Source organism: Megascapheus bottae, chromosome 10 (genome assembly GCF_031878675.1).
Source record: "Megascapheus bottae isolate mThoBot1 chromosome 10, mThoBot2.hap1, whole genome shotgun sequence".
NCBI lineage: Eukaryota > Metazoa > Chordata > Mammalia > Rodentia > Geomyidae > Megascapheus > Megascapheus bottae.
This window is the reverse complement of record NC_143518.1, coordinates 58,862,341-58,886,200: the sequence shown is the minus strand read 5'-3', so window position 1 is coordinate 58,886,200 and position 23,860 is coordinate 58,862,341. Positions and strand designations below refer to the sequence as shown.

General features: G+C 38.7%; 1 protein-coding gene across 2 annotated transcripts in view; it reads left to right on the top strand.

Moving 5' to 3' along the window:
- Window positions 1-23,860, top strand: part of Camsap2 (calmodulin regulated spectrin associated protein family member 2) — an 82,678-nt gene that overhangs the window by 44,826 nt on the left and 13,992 nt on the right. Inside the window, exons 4-10 of one of the 2 annotated variants that reach the window (XM_090341447.1) lie at window positions 614-697; window positions 5,662-5,694; window positions 9,084-9,225; window positions 10,121-10,260; window positions 16,381-16,474; window positions 19,762-19,855; window positions 23,764-23,798. In XM_090341447.1, the coding sequence (XP_090197573.1) occupies window positions 614-697; window positions 5,662-5,694; window positions 9,084-9,225; window positions 10,121-10,260; window positions 16,381-16,474; window positions 19,762-19,855; window positions 23,764-23,798 (622 nt within the window). The remainder of the gene's footprint in view (window positions 1-613; window positions 698-5,661; window positions 5,695-9,083; window positions 9,226-10,120; window positions 10,261-16,380; window positions 16,475-19,761; window positions 19,856-23,763; window positions 23,799-23,860) is intronic. The other variant, XM_090341448.1, reaches the window with a different exon arrangement.

Below are 23,860 nucleotides of genomic sequence, written 5' to 3'. Positions count from 1 at the left end.
TTAAAAGTTGTGCAAAGTGTTATCAAGAGATAATTTATATACAAGATTTACTTACTATTTCTTAACCTTTCTTGGATTGTGGGCTACTTGAATACTGAATAATCTGGAAGGTGTTAAATTGGGCTTTCTCCTGAGAAGCAATTTCAGATGTAGGAATTTGTCTGTTAACTGTGGATTTCTGACTCAGTAAAACGTACCCATTCACCCTGCACAAGTGTGAAATCACTGCTAATGACTGCACTCATGGTGTGGGCTGCTGATAGAGAACATGTTTGACTGTAGTAAAAACAATTTTCATTTACTATTTCTAAAATAAACTTTTTTTCACTTAGCACTTGTATTCTTTCCATTTAGAACCTTTTTTCCTCATTAGTACCCAGTTACGTGTTTCTGACATAAAGTAAATGTTTTACAACTTGTGTGATAAACTAAAGAAATAATTTTAGTATATCAAGTAACTCTTAAGATTTTTTTTCTGGTTGTTAAAGTGGCATTTTCTTCATTTATATGGTAATTATGTTTGACATCAGACATCTAACCAGACATTAAAGTACATCTTGTTCATTGTTATATTTGAATTGTTATTCTCAAATTTATGTTTTTATATTTTAAGGTAAATGAGCATTTGAAAGACATAATGGAACAAGAACAGAAAATGAAAGAACATCACACAGTTGAAGCTCCAGGAGGTCAAAAGGTATACATTTCAATGGGAAAAAAACTTCTGCGTGTGTGTGTGTGTGTGTGTGTGTGTGTGTGTGTGTGTGTTTATATGTATTCATTTATAGGCACTGGGAAATATTAGTACTTAGGTTTATTAAATTTTTCAATGTTGTTAACTGTACCTTAGGAAACAATATCAAATACCAAGTAGGAATATAACATGAAGGTTTTATGGGGCAATATTGTGAAAAAATTATTAATGACTGGAACTTAATTTCTGAGACTTTTTGGTAATAATAGTGTTTGCTAGAAAAATGTATAAAACAACAAAAAGATAATTTTAAATGTAAAGACAAACCTTTAAAATGATATTCCTACATAATATGCTTCACTAGGAAAGAATATTAACGTAGATTTCACCTCTAAAATTTTTTTGTGTTGGTCCTGAGGCTTGAACTCAGGGCCTAGGTGCTGTCCCTGAGCTTCTTTTGTTCAAGGCTAGCATTCTTTTTTTTTTTAGCCCATTTATTTTAAAATCCTTGGACTTTCTCAAGGCTAGAGCTCTACCACTTGAGCCTCAGCACCACTTCCGGCTTTTTTTTTTTTTGCTATGTATGTGGGGTACCAAGGAATTGAACCCGGGTCTTCGTGCATGCTAGGCAAGCACTCTACCACTAGGCCAAACTCCCAGCCCCCTATTTTATATTATTTTTAGTAATGAATTTTTATTGTAATTAATAGAAGGGTTGCAGTTATATTCACCAGATAGAAGGTGTATTACTTCACAAACATTGATACCCCTTCTCATGTTTTTGTCCCAATTTCCCTTCTCCTACCTCCTCCCCTCATCTTGTTTTCCCCCTTCCCTTTCCTATTTCACATAAACAAATAGTCGTATATACAATATACCAGATAAGAAGGTAAGATACTGTAATAAGAGGTACTGCAATAAGATACTGCAAAGACATGAGAAGTAACATAGTACATTAAGAACCACAATCACACATAAGGCTAGCACTTTTGAGCCACAGCTCCCTGTAAAGCTTTTTTGTGATTAATTAGACATGAGTCTCACAGACTTTCTTGCCCGAGCTAGCTTCAAACCATGATCCTCAGATGTCATCCTCCTAAGTTTTGTAAGAGTCGTAAACCACTGGCACCCAGCTAAGTTTCTTTCTTTGAAACTTTTTCTTTTTTAAATCCATGGTGGGGCTTGAACTCTGGGCCTGGGCACTGTCCCTGAGCTCTTCAGCTAAAGGATACTGCCCTACCCCTGAGCCACAGTGCCACTTCCGTTTTTCTGGTGGTTAATTGGAGATATGAGTCTCATGGACTTTAGCGCCCAGGCTGGCTTTGAACTGCGATCCTCAAATCTCAGCCTCCTGAGTAGCTAGGATTATAGGCAAGAGCCACTGTGCCAGGCTAGGAACTGAATATTTTTTATGTGCTTAGATTAAAAGTATATTTTATGTTTTATAGCATGAACAGTAATTATTAATCATATATAGTACAGGAAGTTATAATTGTTCAGAGACCTTCTTACACAGTATCAGGATTTAAACTCAGGATATTGAGCTCTAGCCCTGTTTTTGTGCCCATGGCTAGTGCTTTGCCACTTGAGCCATACCTTCAGCCCAACTTTTGCTGGTTAATTGGAGATAGAGTCTCATGGACTTTTCTTCCCAGACTGGCTTTGAACCTCCATCCTCCAGGCCTCAGCCCCTAAGTAGCTAAGATTACAGATGTACCTAGCAAAGGACCTTATTTTTCATTTGGGTTAATAATTTCACTGTACTTCTGTTCAATTTTCATTTGATTAGTTAATAATTTCACAGTGCTTCTACCCATTTTTCCCATTTACACATTTCCCATTTATACCTTCATAAGAACAGGAAGAGGTGGCTCACATCTGTAATCCTAGCTACTCAGGAGGCTGAGATCTGAGCATTGTGGTTCAATGCTAGCCTGAGTACAAAAATCCATGTGACTTTTTTTTTTTTTTTTGCCAGTCCTGGGCCTTGAACTCAGGGCCTAAATACTGTCCTTTGGGCTTTCTCAAGGCTAGAGCTCTACCACTTGAGCCACAGTACCATTTTTTTCTATGTATGTGGTACTAAGGAACTGAACCCAGGTCTTTGTGCATGCTAAGCAAGAACTCTACCACTAGGCCAGACACACATACAACACACACAGACACACACAGACACACCACGCACGTGACTCTTATCTCCAATTAACCACCAGAAAACCAGAAATGGCATCATGGCTCCAGGGGAAGGGTGATAATCTTAAGCTGAAGAGCTCAGACACTGTGCCCAGGCCCAGAGGTCAAGTCCCATAACCCACCAAAAAAAACCCCACGAAAACAGGAAATAAAAAGAGAAGGAAACTTTTGTCTCTTATCAAATTGCTATAAAAAATTTTTGTGAAGTACCATTTAAAATTTTGTTTCAATTTTATACTTGGGAATCATGATCCATTCCCCCAACAAGCATAGTGATGATATTATCCCCTGAAAACATAATCTGGGCTTCATCATTCCTCTTAATTTTGTTGGGGTCCTTTCCCTTAAGGGCTTATTAGAGTATAAATCTCTTTTTTCTCAAGAACCCTATATACATGTTTCTTTTTCCTATCCCTTCACTTTCACTTTCCCAACCTTTCCTGTCATCTTTCCCCCTCTTTTCCACAATATAGATGTTGCCAAGAAGATGTTATAATATAATGTAGCCCTGGATAGGAATGAGAGTAAGGTTCTATCATTCTAAGTTATAATACTAATGGAATTTTCCCACAGGAATCTTGTTTATTATGAAAAATAAATTCTATGCTACTAGAAACATATTTTGTATAATGATCTAAGATTCAATTATATTTCTGTGGAAAAAATGTAATTTGTATTTCAAACAGATTGAATGACATTTTTAAAACTGTGGAATTTAGACAGTACTTAAATTATACTGTGATGACTTTTTCATAGCTGTTAGGCCTCATGTAGTTGCCCTTACTAACTGAACAATGTTGAATGAATAAACAGATGACTGTGGGTTTTATTTAACACAGCATTTACATCTCCATGTATGGGTATACATGATGAAGAAATGTATACATTATGAAGAAACATACTCTTGTTGGGTGTTGGTGGCTCATGCCTGTAATCCTAGCTTCTCAAAAGGCTGAAATCACAATTTGAAGCCAACCAGGGCAAAAAAGTCCATGAGACTCATATCTCCAATTAATGACCAAAAGAATAGAAGTAGAGCTGTGGCTTAAATAGCAGAGCACATGCCTTGAGTGGGTCCTGAGTTCAAGCTATAGGATTGACACACACAAAACAAAACAAAAAAATGACACATAGTCTCACAGAACAAATTATTCTATTGTGTGTGTGTGTGTGTGTGTGTATATGTGTGTGTGTATGTGTGTGTGTATGTCAGTACTGAAGCTTAAACTAAAGGCCTCGAATTCTTGTTCAGCTTTATTGCTTGCAGGTTCTTCCACTTGAGCCACAGCTTCACTTCTAGATTTTGGCTGGTTAATTTAAATCTGGGAGATATATCTCCTAGATTTGTCTGCCTGGGTTGGTTTTGAGCCAAAATTTCTATTACCTCAGCCTCTCAAGTAGATAGGGTTAGAAGTTTTAGCCTTGGGGGACTGACACATTGATTATTTTCAAGGCAGGGTCTTATTTCTGAGTTGACTTGTGCATCTCTGTCAGTGTGCTTCTCGTTGGGGTTGTAACAATCCTTCACTACTGTGACATCCAACCATTGTGCTTTCCCCACAACTAGGCTAATGGGCATGTGTCTCCTCTCCCAGCTGTGGGTTGAGATTAAGTCTCTTGAACTTTTCTGCCTGAGCTAACTTCAAACCTTGATCCCCTCCCCCATCTCCTCTTGAATAGCTAGGATTGTGGGTGTGAGCCACTGCATCTTACTATATTCACTTTGTTAAAGAAAAATTGTTCCAGGTGCTTGTGGTTCATATCTGTAATTGTAGTTGCTCAGAACGCTGAGAGCTGAGTATCATAGCTTGTTTGAAGGCAGCCTACACAGGAAAGTCTGTGAGATTCTTATCTTCAGTTAACCAAGAGAAAACCAGAAGTGGTGTGGTGGCTCAAAGTGGTAGAGCATTATCATTGAGAGAAAGAGCTCAGAGACCAAGCCCAGACCCTGAGTTCAAGCCCCACAACTGGCAAAAAAGAGAAAAGAAAATTTCTATTCTTTTGGGTATCACCCTAGCTAGAAAAATTGTTGTCCCTTATTTTTCAGTCATTTCTACTACTTTGCTATTTGTATTGTACTTTAACTTATCAGGATGAATTTTCTTCTTTTCCCTTCGGAAAGATCAGACTTGGTCTAATTAGTTTAAAACTTCTCATCGTGCAGGGCACCAGTGCCTCACATCTGTAATCCTAGCTACTCAGGAGGCTGTGATCTGAGGATCACAGTTCAAAGCCAGCCCAGGCACAAAAGTCAATGACTCTTATCTCCAATTAACCACCAGAAAACCAGAAGTGGTGCTGTGGCTCAAGGTGTAGTGTGGTACCTTGAGCTGAAGAGCTCAGGGACAGCACCCAGGTCCAGAGTTCCAATCCTACCACTGACCAAAAAATGAGAAAGAAATTCTGATTGTAATTCTAGCACTAGAATCTTTGTGCTTTTCTTTAATGATATGGAATTATTTTCAGTATGATATGTAATTGAAGATCTCAGAAATAAAATTCTCTTCTGCCAAAATATCCAGCATATCCTAGGTATCCTAAAATAAGTTTTGCTATGGGAAAAAGAGGGATGGAGAAGGGGCCAATCTTCATTATTAGAAATCTAATGTTTTAAACTAAAGTAATAATTTACATATGAGAAAATGTTATGAGAACTATGAACTTGGAACTCCACTATCTGAAACTCTGCTATAATTTGTTCATTGATGATAATTTTGATGAATTTTCCGTTTACCTTTTGCTTTCCCCTTTTTTCCTTGCTGCTTCCTCTGAAGTCTCCTTCCAAATGGTTTTGGAAACTGGTTCCAGTAAGTTTACCCAGCTATTTCAACTTGTTCTCCAGAATTCATTTGTAGAATGGTATTGTTTTTGTCTTGCTGGTAGTGTTGTTTCTTGTAATTATGTTAGTCACTGAATAACAAGCAAAACTTTCTTTGTACTTCACCAGTACTGGACCAAAACTATATTAAATTCTGATTTGACTTGAAGGAGTAACATTTTAGATAAACCTTGAAGGGACTGTGTTTAACCCATGTAAGAACTACTTCATAGAATTAGTAATAAAAATATTATTTAGAAATACACTATAAAGGTTGACATATAGAAAATATGGTCCTCTTTTTTTTTTTTTTTTTTTTTTTTTTTTTGCCAGGCCTGGGCTTGAGCTCAGGGCCTGAGCACTGTCCTTGGACTTTCTCAAGGCTAGAGCTCTACCACTTGAGCCTCAGCACCACTTCTGGCTTTTTTGTATGTATGTGGTACCAAGGAATCGAACCCGGATCTTCGTGCATGCTAGGCAAACACTTTAACCACTTAGGCCAAACTCCCGGCCCATGGACCTCTTTTTGACTGCCAGATTTTCAAGTTTGTAAAAAGAATAGGAAGTATTTTCATACAGTGTGTTTATAAATCACATAGCATGCCCAAATATAAAAGGTTCTGTGTTGGCAGGGCGTTGGTCATGCCTATAATCTTAGTTACTCAGGAGGCTGAAACTTGAGGATTGAGGTTCAAAGCTAGCCCAAGCATGAAAGTCCATAAGATTCTTTCTCCAATTAATAATCAGAAAACTGGAAGTGGTGCTGTGGCTCAAGTAATAGAGGGCTAGCCTTGAGCTGAAGAGCTCAGGAACAATGCCCAGGCCCAGAGTTCAAGCCCCATGACCAACAACTACAACAAAAAGGTTCTGTGTAACTTTTATGAACTATAGATGAACTGTCTTGAGAGTTATACATAACTTTACATTTAAAATTGGTTAACTTGGTGTATCTTCTAGGATATAATTTTCAAGAAAGTGTAGGACATGGCAGTTCTAATTGTCAAGTTTAAACCATGGACATTTATTTATTATTACCACACATACTCTGTCCTGGCAGAAGGAAATAGAACATAGCAATACAAACCAGCTCTTTATATATGACCCAGGTACCCATCTGTTGAGTCCATTACTGACCTGGGCACCTACTTGAACCCAGCCCTGAGCAGGGAAAGGAGGAAAGGATCTGGAGCAGTACATTACAGATGTGGTGGCATAGGGCCAGGAGAATCTACTAGCTGATTTCTTCTTTTTCATTTCTTGGTTTTCTTTGCCTGCTCGCCTTCTGCTGTTCTTTCTCATCCTCCCTCTTCATAGTTCATTTAAAAACTGTCTCCTAAAAGCAAACGGTGATTCTTGTCCTTGGGTAGCTAGTAAGAAAGACAGAAATAAATACGTTTTTCATTACTGTTTGTCCGAAAGATATTATTTTAGAGAAAGCTGAGTTTACCTCCAGATGTTAAGTGTTCTTTTTAGTAAACTTGAATTTTTCTACTTTTGTTTGCACAAAGGTATTTTTTTCCTCATATTAATATTTTAACTCTAAAATGTAAGCCAGGCACTGATGGTTCACGCCTGTAATCTTAGCTACTCAGGAGGCTGAGATGTGAGAATCAAAGCCTGTCTAGGCTGGAAAGTCCATGAGTCTCTTATCTCAAACTACCAGAAAAACAGAAGTGGAGCTGTGGTTGAAAGTGGTAGAATACCAACCTTGGACAGAGCAGAAAAGCTCAGGAACATTGTCCAGGCTCTGAGTTCAAGTCCCATGACTGAAAAAAAAATGTAGAGCACCAAATGGAATTTGAAAAAGTTTGATTACCTTTGAAAAAGTTTGATTGCCTTTTAGTGATTCACCTATAATTGTAAATTTTTCTAATAAAATACTTCAGTGTATGCCATCACTAAATCTTGAACCCTGTTTCCTTGGCCTTTGAAGAGCTAGTGTCTAACAATGGCTGTGTGCCCAACAGGGGGCACCACACACTGTCCATCATCTCCTTTAGTCCTCCAGTGGCTCTGTGATGTAGACACTTAGCAACCCATCTCACAGTAGGAAGCATAGCCCAGACCGTAAGCCAGTAAGTGGCAGAATTGGAATCGGAACCCAGACTTGAAAGTTCTTCTAAACCACATTCACAGCACACTTCCGGTTTCCTTCCCTACCTCCCTCTCTCCCTCCCTTTTTGAGTGCTGTCTTAAAAATTTGTATCCAGGGCCGGGAGTTTGGCCTAGTTGTAGAGTGCTTGCCTAGCATGTACGAAGACCGGGGTTCGAGTCCTCGGTACCACATACAAAGAAAAAAGCTGGAAGTGGTGCTGAAGCTCAAGTGGTAGAGCTCTAGCCTTGAGAAAGTCCACAGACAGTGCTCAGGCCCTGAGCTCAAGCCCACGACTGGCAAAAAAAAAAAAAAAAAAAAATTGTATCCAGTTCTTGGAAAACAGTGGTTTCTTCTGTTTTTCTGAAAGGGAGTAGGAATCCTTATGCTTACTGTCTTACTGGTTAGCAAAGGTTGGATTGGAGCAATTTTCTTTACAAGATTGTTGACACTTGGTTCATTTTGTCAGCATTTGAATGACAGAACAGTATATCTTTTGTGCTGTGATGATTCCTATTTCCCAAATGATGATTTTTTGGTTTTGTTGTTGTTAGTTGTGGAGCTTGAACTCAGGTCCCAAGTGCTGCCTCTTTGTGCTCAAGGCTAGCCCTTTACTACTTGAGCCGCAGCGCCACTTCCAGTTCTTGAGTGATCATTTGTAGATAAGAGTCTCACAGGGACTTTTCTGTCCTGGCTGTCTACGAACCACGATCCTCATATCTCAGCCTCCTGAATAGCTAGGATTACAGGTGTTAGCCACCAGCACCCAGTGATGGGTTGTACCTCCAGATTTCTTTTACAAGACAGGGATGTTCTTCCTCTGTCCTCCCATTCCCCCACTTCTGATAACTCTTGTAATTGTTCAAAAGGTACTTTTGTTCTTCCTATGTAAGAGTTCTTAGCATTCCTGTGTGAGAACTTTCCATCTCAGTAAAATTTAGTTTTAAAGTGATTTTTTTAAATCACTTACTGAACAGAACTGAGCATTTATATGCAAAGTGTTCACATCTGTTCTGCAATTTTTAAGCACATAAACTAAATATTTCATGTAAATTCATGATGTTCTATCACATTTTTAAACTTTGTTTCTCTGTGTATTTAACTTGAGTAATATATAGTATTATTTAATAAAGAAGGATATTGGTGAGTATTCTTATTCATCTTCATTTATATTTTCTTACTGGTATATTAGAGTTTACAATTCTTGATTTATTTTCTGAGTATTGCTTAGTACTTAACATTTTCCCTTCTCTTTCCCCTCTTCCCCCTCCTCCTCTTTCTCTCAGGCTCGTTATAGGAAAGAACAAACATTGCTTAAGCAGTTGCCTTGCATTCCATTGGTAGAAAATCTGTTAAAGGATTGCACCGACGGCTGTGCCTTAGCTGCCCTCATTCATTTCTACTGCCCTGGTGTTGTTAGGTTAGAAGGTATGTGCTCCACCGAAATGTTTTTGAACTGTGGCTAGAGGGCAAGACAGTTACTTAATAATCAAGGCTTTTTAAAAAAGAAACACTGACATATCTGAGGAAGATAATTGAAAACTTCTGTATGATAATACTCTTTGAAAATGTGGTTGCTAGATTCACATAATTGTGTATTTGAACTAAGTACTGTTTACGAAATAAGATATGAATATGAAAGTCCCTCATTTGTAATAATTAGTACACATCTAAGATTCTCCTAGCAGAGGATGTGTTTATTTGTTTATTTGAAATAGGGAAAGAAAGGGGGAAATAGGATGATTGGTATGGGGTGTGGGAAGGATAAGGCAACAAAAATAGAAGAAGGGTATCAATTTTCGAGAAGTAGTGTATCCACTACCTGACAAATGTAACTGTAACCCCTCTATACACTACCACAACAATAAGGTACAATAAAAAAGCGATTTACATATGGTCATCTAGGATGACACTAAGCAAAATGAACTCTAAGATACGAAAACAAGAAGTTGATCTTTGTGATTGTTGTTCCTAAGGTACTATGTGAAGTTATTTATTTACTCTTTATTCCCCTTATTATCTCATGTTTTACTGTATCTGACATTGTTACCCAGTATATTGTACATAGGTTTGTTTGTTTACTTGAAATAGGAAAGGGAAGTGGAAAAAGAAGATGATTGGGAGGTGGTGGGGGAGAGAAACTGGGACAAAAACAAGAGAAGGGATATCAGTGTTCAGGAAGTAATGTGCCTACTACTTGACAAATGTTATTGTAACCCTGACAGTAAAATACAATAAAAAATACGAATATGAAATAAGTACTAATATGAAATTAGTGCTCCTAAGATTAAGCCTAAATCTTCATCTTGCTCTTTATTTGAAGATATTTGTTTGAAAGAAACTATGTCTTTGGCTGATAGCCTATACAATCTGCAGCTGATTCAGGAATTTTGCCAAGAATACTTGAACCAGTGTTGCCATTTCTCCCTGGAAGATATGCTGTATGCTGCTTCATCCATAAAGGTAAAATTAAGTTCTTTTTTGCCCTTGCCTTTTTAAAGTATGTTGAAAATACTGAAGAGAAATAATGGCCTGCTTATCGTAAGTTTACATATTATGTATATTAGTGAAAAGAAATTGTTTTTCTATTTTAACTTTAAAAGACATTATTAGCTTTCTCTTTCTTCTTTTTTCCTTCTTTCTTTCTTTCTTTTTTTTTTTTGCCAGTCCTGGGGATTGTACTTAGGACTTGAGCACTGTCCTCAGGCTTTCTCAAAGCTAGTGCTCTGCCACTTGAGCCATAGCACCACTTCCAGCTTTTTCTATATATGTGGAATTGAATGAGGAATAGAACATGGATCTTTGTACATGCTAGGAAAGCACTCTACCACTAAGCCACACTCGCTCTTTTTAACTTTATTGTTAAGGTGATATACAGAGGATCTTTTTTTTCTTTTTCCTTGTTCTTTTCGTGGGTCATGGAGCTTGAACTCTGGGCCTGGGTTCTGTTCCTGAGCTCTTCAGCTCAAGGTTACTGCCCTACCCCTTGAGCCTCAGCCCCACTTCCCATTTTCTAGTGGTTAATTGGAGATGAGTCTCTCATTCTTTAGTGCCCAGGCTAGCTTTGAACTGTAATCCTCAGGTCTAAGCCTCCTGAGTAGCTAGGATTACAGGCATCCCACCTTGCCTTGCCTTTTCCTTTTTCCTTTCCTTTCCTTTCCTTTTCTTTCCTTTTTTGTCTATCCCTGGGACTTGTACTCAGGGCCTAGGCACAGTCCTTGATCTTTTGCTTAAGGCTGGCACTCTACTACTTGAGCCACAGCTCTGCATCTGGCTTTTTGGTATGTAGTTGGGGCGTAGACTTTTCCTGTCTAGGTTGCTTCAAACCACAATCCTCAGATCCCTGCCTCCCGAATAGCTCAGATTACAGGCATGAACCACTGGTGCTCAGCCTATTTTCTGTTATCAGGCTTTGGAGGCAAAAGAATACTGGCTCCTTAGAATGAGTTTGGAAATGTGCCTTATTTCTAACTTATGGAGTGGTTTGCGGAACATTGGTATTCTTTTAAGTCTGGTAAAATTCAGCAGCAAGTCCATCCAGACTCACCTACCTTAGGTTTACAAAATAGTTTATTGACCCAGAAGCATATTGTGAAACAATACCATGTTTTCCCAGCAGCCCATGGCTATAGTATTTCATGATGTCTCTTACCTAAAATTTGCCACTTTGGTCGCAAAGCTTTGAGAACAAAAAACATATAATAGATTTAATTTAAAAGTTTGATTTAGGGGCCGGGAGTTTGGCCTAGTGGTTACCCTCCCATGGTAAGCCAGTGCAAGTGTCTCTAGAATGAGGCACCCACTCCTCCAGGAACTCAGCTAGTACCTCTCTCTACCCAACACACCAGAAGAAAACTCTTGATTTGTTCTGAAGCTTTGCAATCTTGCCTTTTTTTAGAAATGAAAAGTTAAGCATATTATTTCCATTGTATTTTGCCTAGTCACTTTGCTGCCATATGCCTATTAAAAAATCAAAATGGGGCCGGGAGTTTGGCCTAGTGGTAGAGTACTTGCCTATCATGCACCATATACATAGAAAAAGCTAGAAGTGGTACTATGGCTCCAGTGTTAGAGCTCTAGCCTTGAGAAGGCCCAAGGACAGTGTTCAGTCCCTGAGTTCAAGCCTCAGGACTGGCAAAACAAAAACAAAAAAAACCACACACTCACAATTTAAATAGTACTGTAGTCTCAAAGGAGAAATTATCTTGCTAAATATACTGAGGCATGTGGTTTACATTTGAGTTTGTACACTTGGCACCTTTAGTAGTGTCATGTAGTAATACTACACTTAATTACAGCATTGTCCAGATATAAAGATGCTTTGTTAAATTGGGCGTACTTAAAATAGACTTTTTTTTTTTTGCTAGTCCTAGAACTTGAACCCAGGGACTAGTCATCGACCTTTAACTTTCTCAAGGCTAGCGCTCTACCACTAGAGCCACAGAACCACTTCCGGCTTTTTCTATGTATGTGAAACCAGGAATTGAACTCAAGAGCTTTGTGTATGATAGACAAGCATTCTACCATTAGGCCACACTCCCAGCCTAACATAGACATTGCTTGCTTGTGCTCTCTCTTTCTCCTCTCTCTCTCCCTCCCCCCCCCCCTCTCTCTCTCTCTCTCCTCCTCCTCCTCCTCCTCTCCTCTCTCCTCTCTCCTCTCTCCTCTCTCCTCTCTCCCCTCTCCCCTCTCCCCTCTCTCCCCTCTTTCCTCTCTTCTCTCTCCTCTCTCTCTTCGTCATGGGGCTTAAACTCTGGACCTGGGCATTGTTGCTGAGCTCTTCAGCTCAAGCTCTTCAGCTCTTCAGCTCTATCTACCCCTTGAGCCACAATGCCATTTCTGATTTTCTGGTGGTTAATTGGAGATAAGGATCTCATGGACTTTTTGTGTCCAAGCTGGCTTTAAACCACAATCCTTAGATCTCAGCCTCCTGAATAACTAGGATTATAGGAGTGAGCCACTGTGCCTGGCTTAAAATAGACAATTCTTTAAAGAATAGAAAGAAGTTGTTTCATCCAAGTTGCTGGGGCCTCATTTCCACTCACATAACAGCTATTTATGAGGACTAGGAAATGAGCTCTCTCTTCCCCTACAGGTAGTATAAAACTGACACCAAACTGGTCATTTTAGAGGGCAGTTTCACATTAACCTGATTTAATATGCACGGAAAACTTTAGTCCCTTATTCAGTCTTGAGCACTGAAAGAGACGAAAAAACAACACATACAAACACACCAGCATAGGAGGCCTATATAAGAATTAGGGTGCTAAAAAGTTGGAAATGACCTGTCTTAGTAGTATCTAAGTTGAAATGTTTTGTAATACAATTTAATTATTTAAAGGAAAGAGGTAGAAATATTTTTACTGAAACACAGCTCTCCAGACATTAACTGATAAAAGTAGTTAACAAACAATATGTTGCATGATGCAATTTATATATCTTTTTCTTTTTTTTAGTGGCCCTGGGGACTGAACCCAGGACCAGTGAGCCATATCCCTAACTCCAGATTGCTTGTTCTATTCATATACAAACTTGTACTCTTACAGTCAACCCTCTGAACTCCCTGGGCTTCATTTCTGTGGAGTCAACCAAGTAGAGATTGATCATATTTGGAAAATGTTACATTTATTCCAAACATATACGTACTTTTTTGTGATTTTTCTATGAACAATTCAGTATAATAACTATTTACATTGTATTAGGTAGATATTGTACTAAACCTTTAGTATGATAAGTAACTCAGATGTGACTTACATCCTGGACTGAGGACAGGCACACAATATACATTTTATGTGAGACTCTTAAGTGTCCACAAACTTTAACTGGTGAATGGTGAGAGATAACTGAAATAGATGACAGATAAAGGAATGTAGAAGGGTACACAGGAAACAGGGGTGGGGGGCAAAGGCAAACCTTAATTTCTATCCTGTCTTCTCTTTTATCTATTTGTATTGCCTATTATTGACACTTAAATATGTAACTCTACCTGACCTTAAGAAGCAAAGATTTTAAGTGAAATTAATGTGCTGTCAGTCCTGGACTATGATGGCAGTTTATTGTCATTTAATCATCATAATTTCAGGGGTTAAAAAAAAAAAACCTTCATGAGCCTTAGTTCCTGAGGAAAATATTTCTTGACTGTACTGCCCTCTTGTGGCCCAACAATACAATTATGTTATTAAGATAGTTACCAAGATCCTTGAAATATTTTTAGTATAATTCATTGTTATTATTAAGGTATTAAGGGGTAATTAATGCAGTAGTTTTTGCCTGTGCCTATGAGTTCCAGTGTCTCTGCTACACTATCATGTAGCAGTTTCAGAGTTTCAGGTCTGATATTGAGGTCTTTGATCCATTTTGAGTTAATGCTTGTGCTTGGCAACAGGCTGGGATCAATTTTTAATTTTATGCATGTGGCTGTCCAGTTTTCCCAGCACCAGTAATTGAAGAGGCTGTGTTTATTCCACAGTATATCTCTGGTTCCTTTGTCGAATATATGTTGACTGTAGGTTTGTGGTTTTATTTCTGAATCTTCTGTTCCATTGATTTCTGGTCTATTTTTGTGCCAGTACCATGCTGTTTTTGATATTTTGGCTCGATAGTAGAGTTTGAGGTCTGATACTGTAATGCCACCTGCATTGCTCTTTTAGCCTAGAATTGGTTTGGCTATTCTAGGTCTTTTCTTATTCCATATGAACCTTTGGATTATGCCCTCTATTTCAGTAAAGAATGTCTTTGGGATTTTGATGGGTATTGCATTGTATCATTTTTGGCAGTATGGCCATCTATGAGCATGGGATGTCTTTCCATTTCCTGGTATCCTCTTTGATTTCTTTCTATAGGCTTTTATAGAGGAGTTTTTATTAAATAATTCCCTTATATCTTTAGTTAAGTTAATTTCTAAATATTTTATTCTTTTGGGGACTATTGCAAATGGAATCATTTTCTTGATTTCACCTTCTGTTTATGTATTGTTGGCATACAGAAAAACTACTGACTTTTGAAGGTTGATTTTGTATCCTGCCACGTTGCTAAAGTGGTTTATTAGTTCTAGGAGTTTGGGAGTGGAGTTTATTAGGTTGTTCAAGTATAGGATCATGTCATCTGTGAATAGGAATAGTTTAAATTTCTTCTTTCCTTATGTGGATCCCTTTGATGTCCTTCTCTTGTCTTACTGCTCTGGCTAAGGGTTCCAGCACTATATTGAAGAGAAGTGGGAAGAGTGGGCATCCCTCACTTGTATTTCTATTCCATAAATATGTGTTTTGTGTTCTGGGTAATTTTTAATAAAGCTGCCAGAGCTGAGTGCCAGTAGCTCATGTCTGTAATCACCAGCTATTTAAGAGGCTGAGATTCAAAGATGGTTTGAATCCAGTCCAGGTAAGAAAGTCTGTGAGACTCCTATCCCTCATAAACTACTCAGAAAAAGCCAGAAGTCATGCTGTGTTCAAGTGGTAGAGAGCTAGCCTTGAATACCAAGAGGCTTATTAGGAAGAGTGCCCAGGACCAGCAAAAAAAAAAAAAAAATTGAAAACCAACCAAGCCCTGCCAGGAGCTGGTGGCTCATGCCTGTAATTCTAGCTAGCTACTCATGAGGCTGAGATCTGAGGATTGTGTTTCTGAACCAGCTGGGGCAGAAATGTTCATGAGATTCTTATCTCCAGTTAATGAGTTTAAAGCTGGAAGTAAAGGTGTGGGTCAGTGGTAGAGTGCTAACCTTGAGGGGGGAGAAAAAAGCCCTAAAAACCAGAAGAGTACCTATGCCCTGGACTCAGGGCCTCAGGATAGACACCAAAAAAAAAAAAAAAAAAAAAACCCAAAACAAAAAAAAACTATTTCGTAGAGCACATTGAATGTCATGGAAGTTAAGAGGGAAAACAAATACCTAAAGAAAAAACTTTACCAAAGTCTGCCTTTCTTCCATCATCTTACCCTTAATGACTGACACACCAATAGCTGGGGATGATTCTTCTCATTGTGTGTTTCTCCTGGTCTTCTCCATGCTAATATATGAAAGTGTCGATGAGAGTTATCCTTGATTCTCCTGTATATAGTCATCTTCTGGAACTGTCAGATAAGAGATAGAAGACACAAACCAGAGTGCATGGAGCATAATGAAGGAAGTAAAGCACCTTGAGGATTATAAACCAAGAGTGCATGAAGCCTATGGGAGGATGTAGAGTACCTTGAAGATTATTCAAAATTAGCAGATAGGAGGAAGAAGGCCCAACAGTGGGGAAACCTCAATATTTTCAGTAATAATTTGTTGTTGGTTTTTTTTGTACCAATCCCTGTGCTTGAACTCAGGGCCTGAGCACTGTCCTTGTGCTTTCTCAAGGCTATAACTCTACCATTTGAGCCACAGAACCACTTCTGGCTTTTTCTTTGTATGTGGTACCAAGGAGTCTAACCCAGGTCTTTGTGTGTGCTAGGCAAGCACTCAAGTAGGATTTAAGCCTCTATTTGAATAGATAAAACAGATTATAATTCTGTTCATCATGCATGAATTTGTGATTACTTTTTACCTAAGTTGGTGTTTTAAAAATTGTTATTTTAAAAATTATCCTTACCTTTCTTATTCAGAGTAATTACTTGGTGTTCATGGCAGAGCTCTTCTGGTGGTTTGAGGTTGTGAAGCCGTCCTTTGTGCAGCCTCGAGTTGTTCATCCACATGGAGGTAATCTCTCTTCCATTTTTAATGTAGGAAAAATGCAAATTCTACATGGTCTGGTTTTTTGTGGGTCATGGGTCTTGAACTCTGGGCCTGGGCATTGCCCCTGAGCTTTTCAGCTCAAGGCTGCTGTCCTACCCCTTGAACCATGGCTCCATTCCCTGTTTTGTTTTGTTTTTAATGTGTTTCTGTATGCCGGTACTAGAGCTTGAACTCAGGGATCTGTGCTTTCTTTTTCTTTTTTTGTCTTTTCTTTTTTTCTTCTTTTGCCAGTCCTGGAGCCTGAACTTGGGGCCTGAGCATTGTCCTTGGGCTTTCTCAAGTCCAGAGCTCTGTCACTTGAGCCACAGCACCACTTCCGGCTTTTTTGGATATATATGGTACTGAGGAATCAAACCCAGGTCTTCATGCATGCTAGGCAGGCACTCTACCACTAGACCAAACTCCCGGCCCCTTGTCTGTTTATTCTTTTGAGATCTGGTACCATCAACTTGATTATAGCTTTGATCAAGTATAAATATTTTAATACCTTTAATGCCTAAATCATGATTGTGATGAAAAGAAAGAAAATAAAGAGAATGGACTGGAATTTGAAGCATTATTGTACATTGTTTTTAATTTAAGTGTGTAACATTTGCTTCTCTTTGCATCTTTTACTTCTATTTCTAGTTTTTGATTATTCCTATCCCTGGTTCTTTGTTTTAGCATTATATTATCCAGAATCCATTCACAGAATGACCTGGTGTTAATCTACAACTCAAATTTTCTATTAAAGCATAATAGGATTTGTTTGCACATATATTTTTTTTATTTAGAGAATATTTTATTAGTTTCTGTAATCAAAACCACATAGATAAGACCTTACATATTTAATACAGTGTGTTTACCCCTGTACAAATGAAAAAAAATTAAGTTTAACGTTTCTAGACCAATATGACTATTAATTTCTGTACAATGCCAACTCAACACGGTAAACTGGGATACTTTTTTCCAAAGTTGACAGCACAGCTAAATGCACATATATTTTCAAACTGAGCAGGCTATTATTATTAATATATCATAATTTGTTGGTGATATTCAATAAGAGCAAAACTAATGTGAAACAAAATGGTTACTATAAAGATTCCCAGGAATAAAGAACAAGACTCCCTTTACCAGTTCCTATAAAGCAAAATTTAGCATGAGCAAAATAGATTTTTCCATTCACTTCCATTACAAAAGAAGAGGCTTACTTTTAGAGGGAAAAATGATTCTAAATGATAAGTTCAGTCTCCTAATCGCCTTTCCAGCAAAAAAAATTACTGGACCAGTTCTTCCTTTTGCCAAACATAAAGCATGATTATTATGCCTTACAGATACTTAGCAGCATTCCGTGGCCCCAAGTTTTCCCAATCATTCTAGTTACTTCTGTCACCTCACAAAAACAAGAGAGAAAGAAATCAAGGAGGAAAGAATACCCAAGGGTATATGCCAGTTCTCGGGCTTGAACTCAGGGCCTAAGCACTGTCCTTGGACTTTCTCAAGGCTAGTGTTCTAACACTTGAGCCACAGCACCACTTCTTTTTCCTTGTATGTGATACCGAGGAATCGAACCCTGGTCTTTGTGCATGCTAGGCGAGCACTCTACCACTAGACCAAACTCTCAGCCCCCCAAGGGATATTTTTAACTTACTTCACTCAGAGTTCTGTGAAACATAATAGTGGACATATGGTCTGTTGAAGTCTCTCACCTGTGTAAAGCAAATATTGAACATTAAGCCAATTAAATAACAAAGAAAATTTAAAGAGGTTAAGATCTTTCCCTCAGCTAGGCACTGGTGCCTTTTATCTGTAATCATGGCTACTTAGGAGTCTGAAATCTGAGAATGGTAGTTCAGATCTAGCCTAAATAGGAAAGTTTGTGAAACTCTTATCTCCAATTAACCACCAGAAAACCAGGAGTAGAGATGTGGCTCAAAGTGGTAGCCTGGAGCAAAAGCACTCAAGGACAGTGACCAAGCTCTGAGTTCAAGTTCCATGGCCAACAACAACAAAATGATCCTTCTCAGCCATTGTCGGTGGCTCACACCTATAATCCTAGCTATTCAGGCGGCTGAGATCTAAGGACTGAGGTTCAAAGCCACTCTGGACACAAAAAGTCTGTGAGACTCTTATCTCCAATTAACCACCAGAAAACTGGAGGTGGCGCTGTGGCTCCAGGGGTACAGTGGTAGCCTCGAGTGAAGAACTCAGGAATAGTGGCCAGGCCCAGAGTTCAAGCCCCATGGCTAACAAAAAATGGTCCTTCTCTAGGACTGTTAAGTAAGGTCTTAATTATTTAATGGTAAGTCTTACTTAATAGTCATTTCAAAATAATATTTGTACAATTTACTGCATTTAACATAAAGTTTATTTTTTTTGTGATTTCATCTGTGAAGCTGTGAATTCCAACATCGGTTATATTAAATGTCAGTCAAAAGTAAACTATTGGCTGGAGTTTGGCCTAGTAGTAGAGCGCTTGCCTAGCATGCACCAAGACCCAGGTTCAATTCCTTGGTACCACATACATAGAAAAGGCAGAAATGGTGCTGTGGCTCAAGTGGTAAGGTTCTAGCCTTAAGCAAGCCCAAGGACAGTGTTCAGGCCTTGAGTTCAAACCCTAGTACTGACCAAAAAAAAAAAAACCAAACCCAGAGTAAATTACAAAAATTTAAACTATTTAGTAAGTTAATTATTCTCCAGTGAAATCCTGTCCACTTTTGACTACCAAATGTCACTTTTCACAACAAGCAAAAGTGGCCATATGTATCTGAGACTCTATGAAAGATTTCACAAAATGAGGCTTACAAATTTATCTTTAAGTATCTCTTTTATGGCAGCTCTACTCCATGTGAATATTTACTAGTCAAAGCACTTTAAGAAGGATTTACCACAAGTTTAAAAAGAGAATGTGATAGGGATGATCCACCATGTCTGCAATCCCAGCACTTGAGAGGTAGAGTCAGAGGATCTGGAATTCAGAGCCTGAATTCACCCTGGCTCCAGGGAAAATACGAAACAAAACAAATGGGGAAGAAGGTCTGGGAGGGGGAGTGGTTTGATGCAAGAAGAAGGAATTGTTTAAGAGAGAAAAAGAGGGCTGTCCTGTACCATGAGTGACATATCAGGGTCCATCCCCAACCCCATTAAAGGGTGTGGGAGGCGAGGAATAAAAGCTACAAATACTGTGATTTTTCTGTAACTAGTAAATCAGATTTCCTGAAATGTTAGAAACAAGCTGCATGAGTGATTTTGGAGTTTTATCTTTATTCTAGCGCAATCTGTGAAAGACAGGCCATCAGTTCCTGTCCTGAATGCTGCCAGAAGAAACCTCTTGGATGGCTCATCCAGTTCTGACGTCACTTCAAGGTAGATTCCTCAGTGATTCCACTTTTCCCATTGCTGATGAGTTCCGATACCATTTTGTAGTTAATAAAATTTAAAAACTTATAGTTGGATTTTAAATAAGTTGTAATAGTCTAAATTATATTCATATTTTCAAATTTAAGATTTTTTTAAAAGAATGTTTTTTTGTTGTTGTTTATTTGTTTTTTGCCAGTCCTGGGCATTGAACGTGGGGCCTGGGCACTGTCCTTGGGCTTTCTTAAGGCTAGAGCTCTACCCTCTTGAGCCACAGCACCATTTCTGGCTTTTTTCTATATATGTGGTACCGAGGAATTGAACCTAGGTCTTCGTGCATGCTAGTCAAGCACTCTACCACTAGGCCGAACTCCTGGCCTAAAGAAATGTTTTAAGTAATTTTTCCCTTTGTTTTGTTTTTTAGTTTCTATTGAGAGACAGCAGTAAAACAATTAAAATATTAAATTTAGCTTTGTAAGGATGAATTCAGGAACTGAGTTGACAAAAATGATGGTTTATGGATTTTTTGGAAATTTGAGTAGAACACCAGGCGTGGTGGCTCACGCCTGTAATCCTAGCTACTCAGGAGGCTGAGACCTAAGGATCAAGGTTTAAAGCCAGCCTGGGCACAAAAGGACCTGAAACAACCTCAAGAAAATGGAAAGTGGGGCTTGGCACAAGGGTAACCTTGAGCTGAAGAGCTCAGGGACAGTGCCCAGGTGGAGTTCAAGCCCTATAACCACAAAAAAAAAAAAAAGAGCAAAACTATTAAAATTCATTTTAAAATTATGAGCAAAAAATTCAAAGTACTTTGTGCATAGATGCTTGGCTTTATTAAAAAGCATCCATTGTGAAGCTGCCATCTAGTTTTCATATTAAAGATTTCTTTCTAAAGTGTGGGCCATTTTGAATATGAAAGCTGAGGCATGACTGCACACTGTAGGGGATATTCTTCCTTGTTAGGCCTTCCTGCCTTTCCGAACTCTGCAGTGCTATGTCTTAGAAAGTTTTCTTTCCCTAACTCATGATTACTGCTGTAAATTTTCTTATTACTTTTTCAACATTTTGTGGAGTTTTTTTTGTTGTTGTTGTTTGTTTTGTGTGGGTTCTGGGGCTTGAACTCAGGGCCTGGGCATTGTCCCTGAACTTTAGTGCCCGAGATGAGAGCTCTTCCACTTGAGCCACATCTTTAATTGTGGTGTTCTGGTGGTTAGTTGGCGATAGAGTTTCACAGACTTTTTTTTACCATGCTGCTTTCAAACAGTGATCCTCAGATCTCAGTCTCGTGAGTAGCTAGGATTACAGGAATGAGCCACCAACACCTGGCATTTTTTAGGATTGATTGATTGATTGATTGATTTTGCTTGTCTTGGGCACTGTCCCTGAGCTCTTCAGCTCAAGGGTAGTACTCCTTGAGCCACAGTACTGCTTCCGTTTTTCTGGTGGCTAATTGGGGATAAGGGTCATGGACATTCATGCCGGGGCTGACTTTGAACTGCAGTGGATCTCAAGCCTCCTGAGTAGCTGGGCTTATAGGTGTGTGCCGCCAGTGCCCAGCAGAGTTTTTTTTATTTCTTAATGCCTCTGCAAAAGGAGACAAAAGAACTAAGTTAAAATATTGCTGATCTAGTTTTTCCCAGAAGAAACACCTTCTAAATATTTTATTCTCTGATTGGTTACATGGTGATATTTATGTCCTTGAAAATGTAGAAAATGTTTGATATTCTTGGGTCCTCTTTACCCCCCCCTCCCCAGTCCTGGGGCTTAAACTCAAGGGCTAAGCACTATCTTTGAGCTTTCCCAAGGCTAGTGCTCTACCACTTGAGCCACAGTGCCATTCTGGCTTTTTCTACATGTATGGTACTGAGGGATTAAACCCAGGTCTTCATGCATGCTAGGCGGGTTGTTGAACGTAGTGCCTGAGCTCTGTCCCTGAACTATTTCACTTAAAGCTAGTGCTCTACCACTTTGAACCACAGCACTTCTTCTGATCTTCTGGTAGTTAGGTGGAGATAAGTCTCTTGGACTTTCCTTCCTGAGCTGGCTTTTTGAACTGTGATCCTCAGATGTCAGTCTCCCGAGTAGCTAGGATTACAGGTATGAACCACCAGCACCTGGCAGAAAAATGTTTTAATTTAGGTACATGATAGACTCATTTTTTTTCTTCTTATTTATCTTTTCTTTCTCATCTTCCTGAGTGGCTACTTTTTCTTAGCTGAAACCTTTTTTTTTCTAATAACACAGATATCAAAGTCTTTTCCTTAAAGGTTATTTATTCTATGTCATTCTAGGCTCCTAGTCTTCTTTCTTCTGTGAGCCTCCACAGGACCCCTTGTAGTTCTCTAATACTCTATAAAAGTTTTGAAGAAGGCTTCTATACTCAAGAGTAATATAGTTAGTCACATCTACAAATGTCCTTGTGTCTAAATAAGGATAAAAGATAGGCCAAGCAAACAACATTCCCACCAGCCACGCAGCTTATTTGAGAGCTATACAAAATCCTCTGTAATGTGAACATGGGTTTTCAGATATTTTAGCTATCTGGGAAAGAAAATAGTAAATAACTTTTTTTTTTTTTTTTTTTTTGCCAGTCCTGGGCTTGAGCTCAGGGCCTGAGCACTGTCCTTGGATTTTTCTCAAGGCTAGAACTCTACCACTTGAGCCTCAGCACCACTTCTGGCTTATTTCTATGTATGCGATACTGAGGAATTGAACCTGGGTCTTCGTGCATGCTAGGCAAGCACTCTACCACTAGGCCAAACTCTCGGCCGAGTAAATACATCTTAATAAACAAAGAAGTTGTATCTAAGTTTATGTAGAGCTGAGGAGAGGAGATACTGTGGAAGTGATTATCACAAATGAGGTCGACAAGGTACAGTGAGAGTCTTGGAGCCCCAACAAGTGACCACACATAAGACTGCTATGCATGGTGAGCAGTGGGGGTTGGGGGGAGAGCACACAATCAGGCAGAGTGTGCCTCATCTTCAGGTGTGTGCTTTGGGGAAAAGGTCATTAATTAAGCTTTCCTTAAATAGTAATGTGACATGGATATAATATATATATATTAATATCTTTAAATCCTTTGATTGACTTGTTTTATTCCCAGTTTTGTTTTGTTTTCCAGTCCTAGAGCTTGAACTCGGGGCCTGAGTTTTCTCAAGGCTAGAGCTCTACCACTTGAGCCACTGTACCACGTCCAGCTTTTTCTGTGGATGTGGTACTGAGGAATTGAACCTAGGTCTTCGTGTGTGCTGAGAACAGTTTATATTAGCTGAAATGTTGTTTGGATGAACTACAAAAATCACTCCATCCTGTCCCCCCAATTTATGTTGTTTACCCTCACTTTATTTGCAGGAGGGTAAATGGCAGCTTTAAACTGAGAGAATCGCTTGATCCAGCCAAACATCATTATGATCTGAGACAGTCTAATTTCCTGCATAAAGTGGAATAGGATAGAATGAAATAAGGAAAGAGAGCTGTATTTCTTTGTAGGACTGGAGGACTTCAGTGTACAGCTGGGACATAGAAGCACCAATCCATGAACGAGGAGGCTGGCATTCTTGTCATCTTTTCCAAGTGTTCTTTCTGTCTGTAGCTTTTAGAAATTTAGTTAGAACATACATTTCAAATTGCTGAGCTTCATTAGTAATCTTATTTCTTTTTCCTATTGGTAGAATGAAAATAATGTATCTTTTCTCTTAAGAGCATTGAAATATATATATGAGGGAACTTAAAGTTGACTAAACTATATAAAATTTTACTTAAACATTTTATAATCAGAAATGATATAGTATTATTTCTTTAGCCATTCTGTATAAAATTTGTGAAAGACCTGAAACAGAATCAATCTTTCGAATGTATTGTACACTGCAGTGAGGGAGAGCCACTTTCACACAGCCTTGTCATTTGTTTTCCAGGTACTCACGGCCCCATGCTCCTTCTTCAGCCTCAGGTAATGTATTTGAGAAACCTTATCCAAAATAATGCTATTTCGGGTAGGCTATCTGGGAAATG